Source organism: Eleutherodactylus coqui, chromosome 1 (assembly GCF_035609145.1).
Source record: "Eleutherodactylus coqui strain aEleCoq1 chromosome 1, aEleCoq1.hap1, whole genome shotgun sequence".
Taxonomy (NCBI): Eukaryota; Metazoa; Chordata; class Amphibia; order Anura; family Eleutherodactylidae; genus Eleutherodactylus; species Eleutherodactylus coqui.
In genome coordinates this window covers 215554389-215576932 of record NC_089837.1, presented here as the reverse complement: position 1 = coordinate 215576932, position 22544 = coordinate 215554389, and the positions used below count along the sequence as shown (strand labels likewise).

The following is a 22544-nucleotide window of genomic DNA, read 5'->3' as shown; positions in this document are numbered from 1 at the left end:
TCTTCTCTTCCTAGGCTGCTTGTGGAATTTTTCCCGCTCTTACTCCTACTTCCTGTCCTAGCTCCTCCCCCCTCCACTAACTCTGCTCGCTCTTGAATAACCCCCCACCTTCCTGCCCCCAGTCCCACGCCGCATCGTTACTCACTTTGCGGCATACAAGACTGGGGGCATCCTAAACCTAAATGTACGCTCACTTACCATATAATAAACATATCCTATAATAACACATACTTACAACTTCTTGCTGAAAACGTGGGTTGGCCACAGCTTTATTAACATTTTTAAACATATTTTATAACCTTTAATTTAACCTAAATTCCTCAGTCTAAATTCCTAACGCTTTCCCATGCCGTAAACTGTTGAACTTTTTTAACGCCGTAACGGCCACAGGACGTTCGTAAGCCCCTTTTTTCCTAGGGCTTGCAAACCCTCCTCAAAGCCGTATCCCGCATGGGAAGCTCCCGGCACGCGGCATGCGCCGTATTCCTATGGCGCATCCCGCCCCACCACGCCAACCCTAGCCAACGCCATCTCCACACCGTCCTGAAGTCCTGACAAAAAAGTGTCCAAACCGACATCATTAAGGTGCACTCCATCATCCCTAAGTGCTCCTTTTTCCTTGTCCTCGAGTTCCCAATGGCGAACTGCCACTCCACCCAATGATTGCACGAATCTGGACATCCTCAGATTTATCAATCTTCTCACTCGTTCAATCGCATCCCTGTCTCTGGCACCCACTCCAGCATCTCCTGGCCACGATATCGGACCAAACAAGCACACAATCCTGGAAACAGTCTCGAAACCTCATCATGTCTTGTTTCATTAGCACTAGTAATTCGTTCATTTTAGTTCTTCCTAAGTCGTTCCCCCCGGCGTGAACGACCAGTATAACTCTCCGGGGGGTCCACCTGCTGATCTTTAGCACAACTTGTAAAATCCTAGGCCATTGAAGCCCCCGCACTCCAATCCAGTTTACGAGTGCTCCGCTCATACCCAGATTCCTTCCCATAGGTCGAGTGGCCGCTCTTCTCTCCGCCCAATAGATAAATGAGTAGCCGATGATCCAAACATGCCATGGCTCAGATGCTGAAACAAAATAACATAGCAAATACCCACAAACTGTAATAAACACACCTTCGTAACACTAAGCTTTAACCCGTGCAAAAGCGACTTCTACCGTACGGTCCGGTCATACGTATGACTTGTACGCTTGCGATTTCCATCGCCCCAACCGTTTCAAGCCGTCTTCCGACATACCGTGTGCTTCCGCTGTCGTCGCAGCCCCAATCCTAAATGAATGTGTCCCGAATTCTGCCGGCTCCAAACCACACCTCTTCAGTGCCAAACGTAAAACCGCCGAAAATTGGAAACGTGTGAGCGGGGACCCCGATGCATGCACTAAAAATTGTCCGCTCTAGGGGCGCTGTTTTATGTACTCTCCAGTTACCTCCACCGGGCACCATAGTGCCCCTAATTGGTTAATGGTGAGCCAATCACCTCTCCCATAAACATCCGTCTTAAACTTTCTTATACCTATCCGTATGGCCGATCCCGTAGTAATAACGTCGTTTTCCCGTAAGCCACCCGACTTAACTCTACTTACCGGGACCATCTCGCCGATCCGGGGGCCGCAAAAATGCCAACGAAAAACCCGTTCTAAACAATAGCATTTCGAATTCATCCGCACATACCGACTCCAAAACTGACAACAAACCCATCAGTGCTGTAAATGTAATTGGTCGACGCGTATCCGTCTGGACCCTTTCTTTTTTTCCACCGCGAATTATCTGTTGGAACACGAATTCCTTAGTCACATCAACTTTCCCGTGGAGCTTTAACAAAAACGCCACTCCCGATAGATAATTCTTTGCCGCTCCTACCGACAACCGTTTTTTCCGCAACTCTGCCAGCATATCCAATGTTGCCGACCTTGCCCTTTCACCTCCTACCAATTTTCCACCGGCAAACTTTAACCATGATAACCAAACTGAATTGTAACTTCACCACGTTGAAACCGCCACAGATGACTCCACCAGCTTCAACAACTCTCCTCTGCCAAAACCATAAGGAAGGCGGGCAGCGTACCCCCTCGGCATCCGCCTGCGGGTGCCGCTCCCTGAACAGCTCCATCTGCGAACGAGAGAGTGCGTCAGCCGCTCTGTTGTCACAACCTGGGACATGCTTTGCACGCAAATATATATTCCTTTGCAAACATCTTAGTACCACGTGCCTCCACAAGGCTAAAACCGGCAGGGAGGCCGACGATTGTTTGTTTATCGTTTGCCCAACCGCCGCGTTATCTGACCAAAAAACACACTCTCCGATCTCGTAACTCTGCCACCATAACTCGATCGCAACCACCACCGGGAAAACTCCAACAGCGTTATGTTCTTAATCCACCATTTTTCTATCCATGAACTTGTCCAGGGCTCCCTGCACCAATGGTTGTTGAAAATTACGCCAAAAACCGCCCGAACCGGCCGCGTCGGCGAATAAGCTGATGTTGGTTCATTCCACATCCTCCCTCGGGCATACCACCTGCCCGTTGAAAGAATGCAGGAATACCATCCCTACCTGCAAAATCCGCCTTTATGCCCGCCGTCACGCGTATGAAATGGTGTGGGTCGCGGACCCCCACAGTCGCCAGTGATAATCTCCTGGCAAACCGCCGCCCCATGGGGATCACCTTGCAGGCAACATTCAAAAGACCCAACCAAACTTGAACCTGCCGCAGCGTCGCTTTTTTACACTTTGCCACTTCGGCCACTTTGTCCTCCGGCAACCTGAAAACCATATCCACCGAATCGATTTCTATCCCTAAAACGTTAGGCATGTAACCGGGCCCATCGTCTTTTCTTCAGACAATGGGACCCCCGCAAATCTCATTAGCCTCTGAAAATTCGTCATGAGGAACCCGCAATCGCCCGATGTCTTTGAACCGACGAACAAAAAATCGTCCAAATAATGTATTACCGATGTGATGCCCGTCTCATACTTTAACATCCATTCCATGAAAGAACTAAATAACTCGAAAAATAGCATGAGATCGCGCATCCCATCGGCAAGCACATGTCGACGAAAAACTGATCCTCAGTCCTGCCTCCCAAAAGATGAAAAACACTCCGGATGAACTGGAAGCAAGCGAAACGCCGACTCGACACCAGCCTTTGCCAAATGGGCATATCTACCCGCCGACCTTACTAACCGAACGGCGCAATCGAACGACGTGTAGGCTACCGCTGCCTCCTCTTTTGAGATGCCATCATTGACCGATCCCCCAGTCGGGAAAGATAAATGACGTATCAACCGGAACTTCCCGGTCTCCCCCTTAGGTACCAGACCCAAAGGAGACACTCGCAAGCTCTTGAACTAGAAAAATTACCCTCTCAACCATTAGTGAGGCTAAAGTGAACATACAGTTTAGAAAAAACTAAACATTATGTGAATGAAAATGGAAGTCCTTTTTTCTCAATATACAACCTTTATTAACTGCTTCACGCAAAAGGATGTACATGTTTAGCCTCAGGGTGCGATGTTGGTATGGATCGAGATCGTAAGCCAATCCTTCTCCATACATGGTGTGTGATCTCTTTGACAGCTGACATCCGCCCACAACAACCTTAATCAGCGCTCATGACGATCGCGGCTGCTAACCCTTTACATGTCACTGTCGAGTCTGACAGTGGCACTGAAATGCCTCAATTGCTTTTCTGGATGCTGAATGGCCTCCTTGCAATGAGATCAAGTAATTCTATCTGTCATGGAAGTCCAGGGCTTTCTGAAGCCCCCCACCCCAGGGCAGCAGCATGAATGAATGCCTATCAAGGCTTGCCTGTGGCATTATTTGACCGACTGCCTGTCAGAATACAGTATAATGCAATTCTATGGTATTCTATTGTATCAGTGATCAAACCATCCCAAGTTCAAGTTCCCTTAGGGAACTAAAAAAAAATAAGAAGAAAATTTTTTTTTTATTATTGTAAGAACTAAAGGATATTAAAAGTTTAACCCCCAACTCTATTTTCCCATATTTAAAAGAAAAAAAACAAAACATATATAAAAACCAAATCTGTTTTTATACGTTGTTCACCGCATCCATAAAGGTCCAATCTATCAAAATAACACATTATTTATCCCGAATGGTGAACGTCATCAGAAAACATAAATACACAATGCTAGAATTGCACTTTTTTGGTCACCAAATAAATACAATAAATTTGGTATCACTGTGATCATACTGACCCAAAGAAAACAGTCATCATGTCACTTTTGCTGCAGTATGTACACTGTAAAAACAATACCCCCAAAGATGGCAAAATTGCATTCTTCCATTTCACTCCACTTAGAAGTTTCTAAAGGTTTTTAAGTATACTATATAATATATTTCCCAGGATTTTACAGCCTACTCTTAGTCATGGTCTTTCAAATACAGCAGTGCTTCAATATACAGTATGTGGCTTTGCTTGGTGCTGCAGTTCAACCCCATTCAAGAAAATGTTGTTGTGTTTGGTAATAGGACCATGTCCTATTATGCTTGGTGGTTCTGAGTGTTTTTACACTTGGCGAATGCACATTAAAGGACTTGTGTAAAGCTATAGCCTGATCCACCAGATAGGGGATAACTTTATGATTGGTGAGGGTCCAACGACTGGGACCCTTACCAATCCCAAGAACGGTGGTCTGGTCAGAGCCCTAGTGAATGAAGCAGAGGTCACTCAAGTGTGCTGCTGCTCTGTTCACGACAGTGTCAATGCCAGAGATTGCCAAAGTGTTTGAACTTTGTAATTTCTTTCGCTGTCATGGATGCTAATCGAATGGCGGCACAGCTGCACAACCTCTGCTCTGTTCACTCAGGGACCAACCAGACCCCAATTCTTGGGATTGTTAGGTTCCCAGCAGTTGGACCCCCACAGATCATAAAGTTATTCCCTATTCTATGGATTTTTGGTGGATAACTTTATAACTTGGCACAGCCCCTTTATTGGCATATATCAAGCGTAGGTTTACAATGTAAATTCCTGCCAAACTCCTTTAAAGTAAATGAATTATTTTACATTGTTAAAAAATAGTTTGTAGGCAACAACCCTACCACTAAAATGTTCATGTCCTCTTCTAAGTGAGTTTTGTTTCATAAGAGATAAGTGCCTAGTGACCAAAATTACAAGATTTAATTATTAACTATAAAACAAAAATTGTTCAAGAAATATATTTATTGTAGTGGAATTTCTTTCAACAGATACACACAACATTATTGAAGTTGTGCCCCTTCAACCTCCATGCTGATTGATAAGTAGATTACAAAATAATAATTAGCTTTTCCAGAAGATAACATAACTGGAAAAACGTAAGATGCTTCCATGACATATTGCTTTTATCTGTATTCCTTAATGCTTCTGCCCCTTACAACCAGACTTCTCTTCTGCTTGAGGGGTCTGCAACTGGCAAAACAGTCTTTTGAGGACCCTCTCAGCAGCCAAAAGATTAAAGGTCTTGGCCAGTAAAAGATTTTTTTGAACATGCAGACAAATGCATGATAGATATAGCAGTAAAATAAAAGTAAAGGATAGAACATGCTGCCCTGCAGAAAAAGCAATTGTGTCTGGGACACCACATCCATCTGGAAACCATTCTGATGTTCAATACATTAAACAGTATTTCTAGCAAAGCACGATAATAATCCTTCCTAGAATTTCTTTTAAGATTGCACAGAAACAACCAATACAGACTTTCACATCTGCCAACTGCTCCTCTAAAATGTATGAGTGTATCATATATCTTTTGATTAGTTCACCATAAAAAGCGTGGTAGCAGAGGCGTAACTTGAAGCTGCTGGGCCCCAGTGCAAAATCTGGAACTGGGTCCCCAACTATAAAGCTTCATTGATAGTATCAGTTTGCAATATGAGGAAGAGAGACTTTATGGGCCCCCCTAGGGCTCCTGGGCCCAGGTGCAACCGCACCCTCTGCACCCCTTCTACTTACGCCCCAGGGTGGTAGGCAAGATTGAGTGTTATTGTTGGACATTTTTAATGTCCATCTAACAAAAAAGACTGTTCTTCAGATACATCTATGTAGTAAATCTAGATAACACACCTAAGTATATTGACCATTGACTACTAGTATCTGATTAACTTACCCATTATAGATGTATCTTCACTCATTGCCTGCATGTTTTATATATTTTATACTATTATTTTGGAAGCTTCCAGCTATTATGGTGGCTAATAGTTGTTTTTTCTGGGTTTGTCATCTGGCACAGGTTGACCACTTTGACCATTGGATTGCTCTATTGACTGGGACTCAGCAAACAATCACATATACACGTTAACTGGGGATAGGATTATGTCAGCAGACAAATATGTGAATGCTAATAAATTAAAATAATGTCTAACCATCTTACAAAAACAGAGCAGCTTTGCTTTGAGATTAGTGTTGCAGTTTGCTCATATATTTAGCCATATAAGAAACATTATCCTCCACCACAATATGGTCAATGACTTTATAGAAAACAGTGTCAACAATTGACACATATAAAACTCATTTCATACTTTGTACCTAAGCTGAATTGAGTACTTTGAGACATTCCATTTCTGCAAGCACAAGGAGTGAGGTAACCATTATTTCACTGGCTATGGCATGCCATGCGTACCACTGGTAATTGTAATCTTTTTTATGTTTTAACCACATAAATGTGTTAGAGAAAACTATGCTGACTTCAGCATATAAGTAGCCTATAATTCTGAAAAAAATCTGTGAAAAATACTTTAAAAAATAGGGGAAATGCTGCTATTAACAATTATTGAGAATAAAGTCTTAATTATTATTTTTTACAGATGCACACAAGCATAAAATTCTGAAGCGTCCAAAGAGCATTTTCAGCAATTCTGCTGTATGCCTGTCTTTACATTCCATCTTTGTCTGTATTTCCACAGAAAAGACACAAGAAGCTTGGAATGTTGCTTAGGCCTTGGCTGCATGAGAACTATCCAGTCCATCTAATGTCTTCAACACCCAGGGATGTGATCAATATAGCAGCACGAGAAGTCTGTCACCTTGGCGCAAGGCCTTTCATGTTCTATAAGAGCTTGAGATAGACTTTGGCTGCATCTTCTGCACGTTCCATCTCCTAAACTCTGATTTCTCTTTGCTTTCCTTCTCCTCGCTGAGCCCTTTCCTGCTTTTTCTGCCTTTGTTTTCTAGGCACGTCTCCTTCTTTTTTTCTCTGTTTATTCTTTTTTGCTTCATCTTTGCCTTTTACCCTGCAATTACAAATAAGCCTTCAGTAAATTAACAAAGAAGAAAACAAACTATTTTGGCAATATATCTATTTTCTGGTATCAAGACACATTGCAAACACATGTTTAACGTTACTCCTCCTGGTAAGTGAGATCGACCCTACTACCTATGGTACAAAAAAGAAGTGTTGGTACTAGATTGTGTCACTTGCCTCTTAAGACTTCCAGAAAATGAGTACAATACTAATAAAGATAGCATTAAGAAAGATCTTAAGATTTATAAGATCTATAAGATTTTCATAGAAGTCATAAAGGCATAATAGAAGAACTTCTGTTATCCAGACGCAAACATGCAGACACTGCAACTTCTATGTGGACCCTGGGGAGAGGGGGCCCAGCCCAAGGTGGTGGTAGTTTTTACTTCAGTGTGTGGTAATTGTACAATCCCATATCAATAGGTCCTACAACATTAGCAAGTATGGTTGTCTGGAATCAACACATGGAAAGGATATGGAGAACAAGCAAGTACCATGTCCTCCCCATCCTGTGTGATTAGTAGTGTAGTAGTATTAATCAATAGCAGTAGATGGCCCATTGCAAGTTTTGTAATGAAATCCCTGTGGCCATCCCTCACCATAATTAATATATTAAGTATAAGTAATATCAGCTGCTGCTGCTGGAAACTGTGTTCGGTTCTTTTGCTGTCCACCAACATTCCGTTTTCCGTTCTTGAGATGAGAGCATAGTAATTGGTTTGGGAGATGGTGGGTGAACCACCATGTGACCATGCATTCTATAGGAGGCCTTGAAAGAGGATGCCATCAGTGACAATCCATAAATAGGCCAGGGCCTTTACACTAGAGAGCCATCAGGTGTATATACGGGAGGTCACTGGGGACAGAAGACCTGATGATGTCACAGGTCACTTGCTATAGTGTCAGACCTCCAAAATAGTACTCTGGTACCACAGTAAGTATACTGATAAATTATAGTTTGGGGTGTGTGATGTTTACTGTTAAAAAAACAATATGACTCGGAAAACCTATTTAAGCTCATGTGTTAGCAAAGTGAAAGTGTGTCAAATTTATAGAGAAAAACTTTGAATCAAACTTTGTCAAAGTGAGCATTTGTTGGAAAATAATATTTACACTTAAAGATCTATTCTAAAGAAGTGTGACTATAAAATAGACCTGTGGAACACATAAGCTAAAAGTAAAAGGTCTAAGATCTTGTTGCTTAAGCCGGCATTACGCATTAAAAAGCTTGATGATAAGTTCCTAATTTGTACATGGAACTCCTCCAGATATTGAGTGTTTGACATTATCCCCCACACATGCTAACCTAACATCTTACAGCTGTTAAGAAATCTTACCCAAGGCTCAAAATATTGCAACATATGAAAAATACATAGATTTTTCCTCAGTCACAAGTGGAAAGAATAGGTCAGATGAAAAAGTAGAGCATATTTCTTACTGAACAACATAATCATTTGTATGTAAAGTAGAATATTCCATTCTGCTTATATTGAGATGACATCACTAAGCCATTAACCCCTTAGTGACGAAGCCTGTTTGCGCCTTAGTGACGGAGCCAAATTTTGGAAATCTGACATGCGTCATTCAACGTAGCATAACTCCGTAAAGGCTTTACATATCCAAGTGATTCTGACATTGTTTTTTCGCCACATGTTGTACTTCATTTTGGTTGTAAAAAGAGACCGATATAATTTGTGTGTATTTATTAAAAGCGCCAAAATTGGGAAAATGTTGAAAAAATTGTCATTTTTTTCACATTTTCAACTGTAATATCTCAAATATGTCCAAACATACTGTACAAATTTTTGATAAGATATATTTTTCTATCTGTTTACTTTATTCTGAATGCACATTTGAAAAACTTTTGTGCTTTTTTTTTTAAAGCATTTAGATGACGTACACATTTAACATTACTTTTCAGCATTTTGAGGAACACTTTGTTTTCCTGCACCAAGCCAAGTTTGCAAAGGCTCATTAGTGTCAGAATAATAGATACCCCCCCCAAATGACCCCATTTTAATAATTACACCCCTTAATGTATTCACTGAGGGGTGTCAGGAGTATTTTGACCCCACCGTTGTTTTTCAGGAATTAATTAAATTTAGAGGAGAAAAAATAAAACTTCATATTTTTGCAAATATGTCATTTTAAAGACATTTTTTTCCTATAGTGCCCATGAAAATGAGGATTTACACCCCAAAATGGATACCCCCGTTTCTCCCGTGTTCATAAATATACCCATTGTGGCCCTAATCTGATGCCTGGATGCACAACGGGACCCAAAATGAAAGGAGTAGTCGGTGTCTTTCAGAACATAAATTTTGCTTGAAGGTGTTTTAGGCCCCATAGCACATTTGTAGAGATCTTGAGTGGCCTAAACCAAAGAGAACCCCCACAAGTGACCCCATTTTGAAAACTAGACCCCTTAACGAATTTATCTAGGGGTGTACTGCCTATTTTGACTCCACAGTTTTTGAATGAATTCAAGCAAAGCAAAGGGGAAAACATGTGATTTTCGTTTTTTTGGCAATTCTGTCATTTTAAAAACTGCTTTTTTTGTACAGCACACACATGAATGAAGACTTGCACCCCAAAATAGATACCCCTGTTTGTCCCGTGTTCAGAGACATACCCATTGTGGCCCTAATCTTTTGTCTGGATGCAAAACGGGGCCCAAAATGAAAGGAGTAGTCGGTGGCTTTCAGAACAGAAATTTAGCATGAACGTGATTTAGGCCCCATAGCACACTTGTAGAGCCCTTGAGCGGCCAAAACGACAGAGAACCCCAACAAATGACCCCATTTTGAAAACTAGACCCCCTAACGAATTTATCTAGGGGTGTACTGTGTATTTTTACACTACAATTTTTGAATAAATCTAAGCAATGCAGTAGGAAAAAAATTACAATTTTCATTTTTTTGGCAGTTGTATCAATTTAAAAACAGGTTTTTTTGTACAGCACACATAGGGATGAAGACTTTCACCCCAAAATGGATACCCATGTTTGTCCCGTATTCAGAACCATACCCCTTGTGGCCCTAATCTACTTAAAGTAGGCCTATAATAGGAGGAGCACCCGTTGGATTTCAGGGTACAACGGAATAAATTCCAGGCCCCATCGCCCACTTATAGAGCCATTGAGCGTCCAAAACGATAAAGAACCCCCACAAATGACCCCATTTTAAAAACTAGACCCCTTAACGAATTCTTTTAGGGGTGTACTGCGTATTTTGACCCCACAGTATTTGAATAAATCTAAGCAAAGCAGAAGGAAAAAATTACGATTTTCATTTTTTTGGCAATTTCGTCAATTTAAAAACAGTTTTTTTGTACAGTGTACATAGGAAAGAAGACATTCACCCCAAAATGGATACCCGCGTTTGTCCTGTGTTCAAAAACATACCTATTGTGGCCCTAATCTACTTACAGGAAACATGGCAAGGCCTATAATTGAGGGAACACCCATTGGATTGCAGGGTACAACTGAATAAATTCCAGGCCCCATTTCCCACTTGTACGGAATAAAAATTGACACCTTAAAAAAATATTCCCACCCCCACACACTCACTCAGCACCCTTTTCGGCGTTCCCCAAATCTTAGATAAAAGTAATAATGTGAACTGTGTAGTATTTCCGAAGACGGGTAATTACGGAGGCTGGTTGGGATGGGTACATGGGGCAATAAAACAGTGTATCCCCCCTCCTCTCATGCTTTTTGGGGGTATTTCATGTAAAAAGTGGCTCTCTGTGAGTCTTCGTAAGATTGATGAGGTGCGGCGGTCTCACACAGAAGGCGCTCAACAAGCTGCTCCTGGAACTGCATGAAGGCGAACGTTCCCGGGGCTTCTTGTAAATTGCGTATTACAGGTAGCGGTCTGAATAACGCCGGGCTCATGCAGCCGCAGGCGGAATCCGCTTGTGGAGGCTCGCAGCAGATCCCAGCTGTGAGCCCGGCTGTGACCCTGCGTACGGCCGCGTAATGTACTGCGCATAACTGCCTACTCACACAGGCGGTCATGCGCAGTACTTTTTTTTTGTTTGCATTTCCCGCACTGTCGCTTAGCGATGACGCGGGTACCCGCAGCCCGTACACAACGTAGTTGCGTATGGGTAGCGGGTATATCCGTGACCATGGAGCACAATGGGCTCTATGTTGCGGATATCCACGGTAAAATAGAACATGCTGCGTTCTCTTTTCTGCGAGTGGATTACGCAATTCCGACCCGCTAATGTGAGCGGAATTGTGTAATCCAATGCGATTGATCAGACGCATGCGGAATCCGTAATTCCTATCTGGTCATGTGAGACCAGCCTAAGGTAGATCGCTACCTTTTTATCACGTGACCAGGCACCGCTCAACAAGGCCACCCGTCACTGCTCCAGACTCTCGGTGACCATTGGTTGCTGGGAGTAAGGAGATTTTAAGTTTCCTGGGCTCCCCGACTCCTGCACATGTGTCCGGTGTTTTACCGGTGGTCGCATGCGCAGAATCCGGGAAAGTTCACGGAGGAAGATCGCGTCGGGGTGCAAATACGTAGGCCTCCGGTAAAAAGTTTCATCTCATCTCACCGATCGCATCAGGGAGGGGAGATGAACCTTCACCTTTTTTTTACTTTTACATGATCGCTTTTATCCATTGGATAACGGTGAACACGTGATCAGGAACCGCTCACCGCGGCCCCCCGTGAAATCTCCAGGCTCTCAGCTAAGTTTTGTAGCCAGGAGGAGGGAGATTTTAAATTATCGCAGCTTTTGCGCATGCGCCTGCCATTGTGGCGACGGGCGCGTGCGCAGAAGCTGGGGTAAGGTCCGTGGATAAATCTGCGGGCCTAAGGTACGTCATTTCATCCTCCCTCACAGATATGATCCGTGGGGGGAGATGAAATGCAAGCTTTTTTAACTTTTTAAAACTTTTTAAAACTTTTCTTTTACTTTTTACACTTTTTACTTTTACTTTTTACCCCTTTTTTAAATTTTTTTAAATTTTTTACACTTTTTTTTTGCTTTACATGATCTCTGTCATCCATTGGATGACAGTGATCATGTCCCTGGTGACATCTCTCTGCTCCTGGCTACACATGGCAGCCAGGAGCAGAGGGATTTTAAATTTCCCGGGGCTCGAGCCCCTCTGTGCACGCGCCCGATGTCAATCATTGGGCGCGCATGCGCAGACGGGCACTTCGGGTCCCGGGACATCGGGACATCGCAGAGGACCCGAGGTGAGTATTTTCACCTCCCCTCATGGATCCAATCCATAAGGGGAGGTGAAACTTTACTTTTTAAAAACTTTTTAAAACTTTTTCGCGATCGCCGCTATCCAATGGATAGCGGCGATCGCGTGCCTGGGGACCGCTCACACCGTTCCCAGGTAACACCTCCTGGTTCCCGGCTACATTCAGGAGCCGGGAGCCAGGATTTTTTAAATTTGCCGGGGGCCCCCAGGCTTCTGCTCATGCGCGTGACGTCATCGTCTGGCGCGCATGCGCAGAAGGCCGGCAGCAGGTCCGGGAGCACCCGATCTTCGGGGGACACCGCGGACAAGCCGGGTGAGTATTTTCAGCTGCCCTGATGGATCCGATCCATCAGGGCAGCTGAATATCTAACTTTTTTACAACTTTTATTTACTTTATTGCGATCGGCGCTATCCATTGGATAGCGCCGATCGCAATGCCGGGGGGACTGCCTGCATCCTGGGATGACAGCTCCATGCTGTCGGCTACCTGCGGGCACTGACAGCATGGAGCTGTCACGTCCTCAGGCAAGTGGACATTAATCCTAAGAGGATGCATAAAACTATGTCCTCTAGGATTAAAGCCCACTTACTGAGGACGCAGTTTCCCGATGGGGCAGTCGTTAAGGGGTTAAAGTAGAACTTTCCCCCCACATTGATAATTATTATGCAATCAGCCTTCGTGTAGCCTAAAATATGCCTTTAAATAATCTTATAAAGTAATGACATATCTCTAGGATATGCTATCTGTTCCCAATCTGTGGAGTTCTGGCCTCTTGGACTTCCACTATCCTGAGGATAAAGGTACTGCTGTGACATTTTAGCACTGCGCCGCATCACTGTTTTATCCTGTATAGCAGGTGGCTGGAGGACAATAAACTGCATCACAGAACACTAATGGACACTTCTTTCTGTAAGGCACCAATGTTTTCTTATATCCAATATACAGACTGTGAATTACTTTTGCATCTCCACTACCACTTACATATAAGCCCTTCCCTGAAAAAGAAAGATTTTAGTGTAGAAAATAATAAAAAATAAACTTATCTCTCTGCCGCTGCCATGACCCCCGCGGAGATGAAGAACACATCTGCCGCATCCTTTATCGCTGCTAGTTAAAATAATTCCCTGCTGCTATATCTGCCACATCTGTGACAGATGCAGCAGAAGAATTCTTCAATTCTCTACCGCAGCTCTCACACATGTCAGCTGTGGTAGAGGATTGTGCTGCCGACACCCGTCAATGGATTTCAGGGAAGGGCTTTAAATTTAAGCCCTTCCCTGAAAATCCTGAAAAAGTGCTGTAAAAAACAAAACAAAAAAAACATACTTACCTCCCTTCGGCTGCCGGGGCTCAGCCGCATCTTCTCCTGGCTGTCCCCGGCTCTCTAGTGCTGAATGCCGTCATTCATTCGGAGAGAGGCGCTTGTGATTGGCTGAGCATGTCAGCCAATCACAAACAGCTGTTTCAGCAGGCGGGGAATTTAAATAGTAGAGAATTGAAGAATTCCTCTGCTGCATCTGTCACAGATGTGGCAGATGTAGCAGCAGGGAATTCTTTTGAACTAGCGGGGATGAAGGAACCATCTGCTGCATGTGGCAGATGTGTTCTTCATCCCCGAGGGGGTCACGGCAGCAGAGGAGAGGTAAGTATATTTTTTATTTTTTACACTAAAATCTTTCTTTTTCAGGGAAAGGCTTATATGTAAAGCCCTTCCCTGAAAAAGAATGCAGGGGTGTCGGCAGACCATTGTTTTCAATGGAGCCACCGGCAGCAGCAGTGGCTCCATTGAAAGCAATGCGTGCATTCCCTATGGTGCACGCATGTCCTATCTTTGCAGACACACGCCTATAAAGCACAGACATGTGCACACACCATATGGAATGCAATGTTGCAAATAGAAGTGTGTTTTTAACTATTCTTCTATAGTTAAATTGATTTAAAGGGCCACTACATCAATATGAGGTATTCATTAACTGTAATACTGTCAGTTTTTCTCAAATACATATAGTGTCCATCTTTAGAAAGAATAGGATTCTTTTGTAATTATCAAGAGAACCCGCATACTATCGTATGACTCTTGTCTTTGGCATGACTTAATTTAAAAAGAAAACAATCTGCAAATTGTTACCATCAAGGTATAGCAGGGTATAAGAAAACAAAGTATTAAAATGCCTAAACTATATTTGCATAGTTTAAAACCACCACTAGATGGCATCCTTACTCCAGTTAAACCTACAAAGAATTATGGTAATCATTGTAGTATTTTAATATCCCTGAAGAAGAATATAAACTTGTTTTTAGTGGTCAATAATGGTTGTGTGGGGCTACATGGTTAGGACTGGTTGGATTTTTCACCTCCAGATTTTAACCCCTTAAGGACCAGGGTCTTTTGGTCCTAAAGGACCAGACACTTTAGGACTTTTACGTGGTGTTTTTTTTTCCTCAGCTACCAAAATTATTTCCACTGTAGCTGCGGCATCCATAGGAGCCTACGTTACAGGGGTAAACATCCCCACACAGTGAAAGTAGTCACTTATAGAACTGCACAGACCCTGCAGCTTTGCTGTAACAGAGGGCACCTGGTGGGCACGTGATCGCTGAGTTGCATAGTGGAAGTAATATGCCTACTTTCACTCTTTAGTACATAGCGCGAGCGCTATGTAGCTTAGAAAGGAGAATGCAGAAGCAGTTAAAGACCGCTTCTCCGTTCTTCTCCGGGTCCTCAGCTGTGACTGACAGCTAAGGACCTGATCTACTTCTGCTTGATTTGCAGGAGCAGAGTCTTTAATTCCATGCTGTACTTCTCCTATCCGTCAGGATTAGATCCCAAGACCAAACTCCATATATTTATCCAGCTTAGTCCTTAAGGGGTTAAAAGGGCTCTCCAGGTTCAAAACTATTGCTGACATTTCCTTAGCGTAGGTCAACAATAGCAGATTGGCAGAGGTCTGCCACTTGGGACCCCTGATGATAATCTAGATAACAAAGCTGCTATGGATAGCCAGAACTGTCAAGACACTGTTCACAGTGCAGCAGTCAGGCCTGATATTGTAGCTCTGCAATACCAAACGAGGCCACTGGACATTGGACAGCTTAAGCGAAAAACAAAAGGTGCAGGGTAACCTTTATACTGGGAAGAGGTATAATAGGAGAGCCTTCATCTTATGGGGTTGTGCTGATAGCGCAACATATCTTCAAACACCACGGCTACTGCCGACTCTCCAGGAGACAATGGAACCGCCAACACTTTTGTACGGCTATTGACCCTTACACATGATTTCGCTATAACATCTAGGCTGAATAATCGCGACTCTGTATCTGAAGCCATTTCCTTGGTTCCCATTACTTCCACTGATATTATTAGTATTGCCTTTAACCCTTTCCAATCCACTGTCTGACCTGTGAAGACATTATGATTTAAGGCTGTACAGCTCTGATGTTGGAAAACATCCGTCGGGGTTCTCTTACTGTATATTGCCAGCCTCTCTGCTGTCGGAGCCTATCCAGCGTATCACCTCATGCAGTACTGGCCAGCATATAGCACCAGCCAGCATATAGCACCGTTGTATAACAGCAGAAAAAGAGGAAGCCCCCTTGGAAAACCAGGACACAAATTGGATTGGAAAGGGTTAAGCCCAAATCTTCTTTTAATTCAATTCCCCATTAAGGTTAACCTATCAATATATTTTTAACTCTTGTGAATAATGATTTTCGATCTTTGAGGGCCTCCTCTATTCCTAATAATACTCTTTCCATAAATGAGTGTTCCACTGTAAAGTCATTGTCGAACAATACTGATATTGTTATATGGCCAGCCGACAGGGGTGGAGGTATTGTGTTCCAGGACCGAACTTATTATCTGAAGGCAGCTTATGGTATTCTGTCTGAAAGAATTTCTACCTACCGTTGGGGTATAACCTGCTCCAATTGCTTAAAGAGCACCTGCACTTTAACTGCAGAGCGCTTCTGCTGTCGGCCATTTTCAGTTTCTTTTAGCAGCTGAACTGTAATTTTTTTCTTGTTTGTACTGATTATCAGTCTTTAGCAATTGCATTTATCCTGATTTGTTACTACTCCCTCATTTTATGAATGAATGTAACGTTTCTTTTTATGAATGTGTGTAGTACGCTCTGGTGGTGATGTCTGATGCCCTGGGTATTCCTACTTTGTTTAAATGTCCTGGATGTTATGTGTTATGTAGTGGTCTAATGAAAGCGCAAATTTGGCGTTAAAACATGTCACCCAAATAAACTACCATGTTGAATTCTTCTAAATTTGGTCCTTTGTGGCAGCAGCTATCTCCTTCTTCACTGTGTATATCTGAGTATTCTGGTCAACCATAGCAGGTTCTTATCAGTTGATTGATGAGGGTCCTAATCAGCAGACCCCAGCCAATCTACTGATCTATCTCAAGGATTGTATTTCGAAAGTTGAATTCTGTAGCATAAGTCCACAAATATGTATGCTGCAAATTAGTTGTGGAAAATTTCCACAGGAAATGTAATTGCATATGGGTATATGCATGACCATAGAGAACAATGGGCTCAATGTTGCAGATATCCGCAGTAAAATAGAGCATGTTGGTTCTATTTTACGCAAGTGGATTAGACAAATCTGATCCACTACTGAGAGTGGAATTGTGTAATCTAATTGCGTTACTCCACATATTACTGCGGATCAAATGCTCACAGAATCCGCAATTCCCATCTGGTCGTGTAAGACCGGCCTAATCCTACATATGACAGGTTGTATATTCTTCTTATTCATTTCTTGGGGGAAAAAAAGCTACTTTGTCGGAAGCACTACGTACTTAGAAAATCACTTATACAACCTATCTGTCTGCCAAGAAAATTGTGTCACATCCCTAGTTTAAAGGGATAGCACGCAAAAATAAAAATCAGTAATGCTTAAGCCAAAAACATGAAACATTTCTTTTATTTCTCAAATAATAAGAAACATTGTTACAAAATTAACAATTTGCATTAGTAGAGCACCACGTTACTGATATAACCTGCTGCAAACATGATGCATAGCCAAACACCAGCTTCTGACAGCATTTCTGAGGAATCCTGTCCCATCCCTTTTCCCAGTGAATGGAAATGAGCAGCTGGGAGAGGTCCCTGGCGTGTTCAGTCTCCATGTACTGAATGACTATCGCTGCTGTGTGCAAATGGAAAGCCACCCTTACTATGAAAACATAAACTTGAGTGCCTGCTGCCACCAAGTCTTGGTGCAGGTCTTTTGCAGTCACTCCAGAGTTATTGACTATCTGCCTGTTTAGGAATCTGATGGCAGTCGGTGATGGCTTCCGCTTAATGCCACATCCTAGTAGTATAACCAGTGTTCAGTTAACTTTCAATTTGTGAACTATATTTGCAGCCTTTGCTGTCTTTTTGTATCCTTTTCCTTGTTCAAGGCAATCATCTCTTCTCTTAACTTTTTGGACAATAAGCCCTAACCAGCCCAGGTATTTGGTGTGTTTTATCTCAAGCACACCTGATGCAAGTAATGAAGCCCTTGATGTGTTGTATCAAATATGCTTGAGACAACACCTGATTTGCAAATAGAGAGATTCTATTGATGGGGTTGAATAATTCTGAGACTGCAGTAGTCATTAACAGTGGCATTTTGTGTTGAGTTTGGAAAAGCACTTGTTATATTAGTTGTGTTGAGCTATTTAAGTTCTTGTTTGATAGCTTTTTTTGCAAACAGCTGAAAGTTTATAAGTTTGGAAAATAAACCTAATTTGCAAGGGGAGTTGAATAATTTTCTTTTTCCAATGATTTTCATTGGCATTTTCAATAATATAACATACAGGTGTAATTATGGTTGTGGACATCAGTATTAATTACAAAGGATAGATTATGCATCCTCATACAGCATACGGTCCGAGTATGCAGATTTTTGTTTTTACATTAGTTTAACTGTAGCCTGTAAAGTTTGGATTATTTTATTAATAACATTGTTAATTTGGAACAATAAATAACACTTTACCAGTGTGTACCATTTTGATAGTTATTGAGCCATGGGGTACTGATGGCTGAGGGTGTAAGGGGAGGGGTTGAGTTTTTAGATTAACAGAGGATAATGGTTAAACCATATGTTCCATTTGTCGGTGAAGGCGTCTAGCTTCCCACCTTGGACTGCTAGCCTTTTTTCATATATACAGTTGTTTGAAAGTATCATTATGATATCTTCTATGGAAGATATTCTATTGCTTTTCCAGTTTCGTGCTAGCGTAAGACAGCAAGCACGAAGAACTTTTTTTTTTGAGGAATCGTTAGCTTTATCATTCAGTAGGCCTAGGACAAGAACTGTTCTCCTACAATGTACCCCCACAAACGGCAGTCTCATACATTGCCTACCACTTTCAAAACCTTCAGTTACAAACCAACTTGGTTTACGTTTATTTTTTCTTTTTTTAGCTTTCTTTGTATTGTTCTGTGTACCATAATATTCAAAGAGCCAAATTAAAACCAACCAACTCTCAGGGTCCTTAGAAGATACAAGCCACCAATTCTGTTAGTGCCATGCTTCAACCCCAAAATAACAATTAAAATATTCCCATTAAATGCCAAAGGGATCGACAGCCCACATAAACGCTCACTACTTTGGAAAGAAGCCAAAAAATCCAATGCAGATATTATATGTGTGCAGGAAAAAATCCAACGCAGGTATTATATGTGTGCAGAAAACACACTTTAAAAAATCATCCTCACCTAAATTTACAAACCCCCACTTCCCGCACATATTTTTTTCCAACGCAGAAAAGAAAAAAGCTGGAGTACTTATTGCTACCAGAGACTCATTAACTTTTTCTCTCTCCAACGTGATAAAGGCGTTAAATAATTTATATTGCAACTGTTACTAAGTTAGAAGAAAGTGCACAGAAAGCCATGGTGTGTGACTATTATACACACACAGCTTCTAACCAACAGGTACCGCTGTCACACACAGAGCAATGGTTATGGCTAGGGATGAGCGAGTATACTCGCTAAGGCACTACTCGCTCGAGTAATGTGCGTTAGCCAAGTATCTCCCTGCTCATCCCTAAAGATTCGGAGGCCGCCGCAGCTGACAGGTGAGTTGCGGCGGGGAGCGGGGGAGAGCGGGCGGGAGAGATCTCCCCTCCGTTCCTCCCTGCTCTCCCCCGCAGATCCCCGCCTCGCGGTGGCACCCGAATCTTTCGGGATGAGCGGGGAGATACTCGGCTAAGGCACATTACTCGAGCGAGTAGTGCCTTAGCGAGTATACTCGCTCATCCCTAGTTATGGCAACTAAATACAGCTCAACACCAACATTTCCAAGCCCAGCTCACAAACATATGAAGTACTAGCTGATATACGCAGCTTCGCCCAAGTTAATTTGATCTAGGTGTTTACCTGTTGTTTGCACAGAAAATTTTATGAAGTCATGGTTACTTCAAAGAAAATGAGGAATAAAATATGTATATACATAGAAGAGCATTAGATTCTCCTCAGACTGCATGTACGGATGTCCCTCTGCAGAATGTGCCACCCTTCCCACTTTCTTCACTTTTAACCTTTAAAGATAACACTCCTTTTTATTCAAATTTAACCCCAGACTGGAGGTTGCAGAACCTTCTTAGACTTAAAGTCCATTGCTGCTTCCTTATTTACTTTACAGCCCTACAGTATATACACAAAGGTCAGTTATATTTTCCTCAGTATATACACATAGAGGTCAGTGATGTTCTCCTCAGTATATACACATAGAGGTGAGGTAGATTCTCCTCAGTATATACACATAGAGGTGAGGCAGATTCTCCTCAGTATATACACATAGAGGTGAGGTATATTCTCCTCAGTATATACACATAGAGGTGACGTAGATTCTCCTCATTATATACACATAGAGGTCAGTTATAGTCTCCTCAGTATATACACATAGAGGTCAGGTAGATTCTCCTCAGTACATACAGATAGAGGTGACGTAGATTCTCCTCAGTATGTACACATAGAGGTGAGGTAGATTCACCTCAGTATATACACATAAAGGTGAGGTAGATTCTCCTCAGTACATGCACAAAGAGATGAAGTAGATTCTCCTCATTATATACACATAGAGGTGAGATAGATTCTCCTCAGTATATACACATAAAGGTGAGGTAGATTCTCCTCAGTACATACAGATAGAGGTGAGGTAGATTCCCCTCAGTATATACACATAGATGTGAGGTAGATTCTCCTCAGTATACAGATAATTTCCCTAGGCTTTATGGTTTCTGAGAAAAGAATTATGTTATGTGTCATGGATTTTTGCAGTTTTTCAAGCTTAAAATTGAATATTGATGTTGCAATCCCTTTACTTTTCTTATTTAGGACATAAAGTATGGTCATGGCAAATTTCACGTTTGTGCAGTACAGATGTGTGTTATCAGTTATAATACATTGGGGGTTATTACATATGGGCTTACTTTGCTGCTTAGAATTGAATAGTCAAGAGCGACCCCTTTACTTTTCCTATTTAGAACATAAAGAATGATTGTGCCAAATTTCAAGTTTGCATGACACCAGAAAGTTTGAGAATTAGATTAGGTACATTACATAGGGGGTCATATAGTTTTGCACTGAGAATTGAATAAACAAGTTGTGACCCATTTACTTTTTCTATTTACAACCTAGAGAATGCTCCTGCCAAATTTCAAGTTTGTACGACACCGGGAAGTTAGAGAATAAGGCCTCCTTCCCACGAGCGTGACGAGGTCCGCCGCGTAATATTACGCAGTGAAGCCCGTCACGGCGCCCACCAGAGCCCCTATACTTACCTGCGGGAGATAGCGTGAAATCGCTTCCCCGCCCACCGCCGCCGCGTCACCGCCCGTCACCGCCCACCGCGTCACCGGCCGTGTCACGTGCACGGCCGGCCGTGTCACGTGCACGGCCGGCCGTGTCACGTGACGCGGCCGGCCGCGTCATTTGGCGTCATATGACGCGCGGCGGTGGGCGGGAAAGCGTTTTTTCACGCTATCTCCCGCTGGTTACAGCGGGAGATAGCGTGAACGGACGGCTTCCATTGACTGCAATGGAAGCCGTCAGTGCGTACAGCCCGTCCTCACCCGCAGAAAATAGAGCATGCTGCAGGTGAGGACGGGAGAAATCGCGGTGCGTAATTCCGCGGTGGAATTACGCATCGTGAGCATTGTGCTATTAGGTTCAATAGAACCTAATAGCTGCGGGCAACGCAGCGGATTTTCGCCGCGAATTACGCGGCGGAAATCCGTTCGTGGGAAGGAGGCCTTAGGGGTGAGTGAGTGAGTGAGTCAGTGAGAGCTTTTACCTTTATATATTTAGAGAGAGATGAAGACTTTTATGAGGAGTGCAGTGGCAGGGTGTGTTAATGGTTTTGGAACACAAGTCCTGTCAAAACTTAGTTGCAGTCTTGGCTGGACATTCATTTTACATTTATGTAATTTTTTTCATTTAGCTATGTAGACAAATTTATTAGCAGTGAGTACGAAGAGCATTAGTTTGGTGTAATAAGCAATAATTGATGGAGATCACCCATGTTGCTCTTAGTGTGTAATTGTAGACATCAATTAACCTTTATTGCTTAAAGAAAAACTGCAGCAGTGTAACAAACTTTATATCCTCTAGTCGTAACCTGTCCTCCTCTTTAATTCTTCTCCCCTCCCCATAAAAATAAATCTAATCTCTCTATTTCAATATTTTAACCAAGTTTCTGGCTGCCATATTCCTTGCACACATCACGCTGCTTTCTCACAGCATCATTTTTTGGTACCTAGCCACATCTTTCAGCTGTGAGAGCTCCTTCTGGGAAGGGCATAAATAACTTTATGGCAGTAGACACACATCATTTATAGGGTAAAAAATGCTGCCCAGATGATGTCTCAGTGTCAATGCAGATCACACAGGATGATGAAGACCTGCTGTTGTCATCTGCTATCTTATGTAAGGTCTTAATTTTATTTATTTGGAGCTGCTGGAGAGGTTATGTTTCAATGCAGATGGCTGGGTTTATATATTCAGCATGCACATAAAACAGGATTTTGTATCTTAA

At 42.6% G+C, this 22544-nt stretch overlaps 1 protein-coding gene across 1 annotated transcript in view; it reads right to left on the bottom strand.

The window, feature by feature from the left end:
- Positions 1-5179: 5179 nt before the first annotated feature.
- RSPO3 (R-spondin 3) overlaps positions 5180-22544 on the bottom strand; it is a 100449-nt gene continuing 83084 nt past the window's right edge. Inside the window, exon 5 of the mRNA XM_066605523.1 lies at positions 5180-7258. Coding sequence (XP_066461620.1) covers positions 7126-7258 — 133 coding nt within the window. The 3' untranslated portion in view covers positions 5180-7125. The remainder of the gene's footprint in view (positions 7259-22544) is intronic.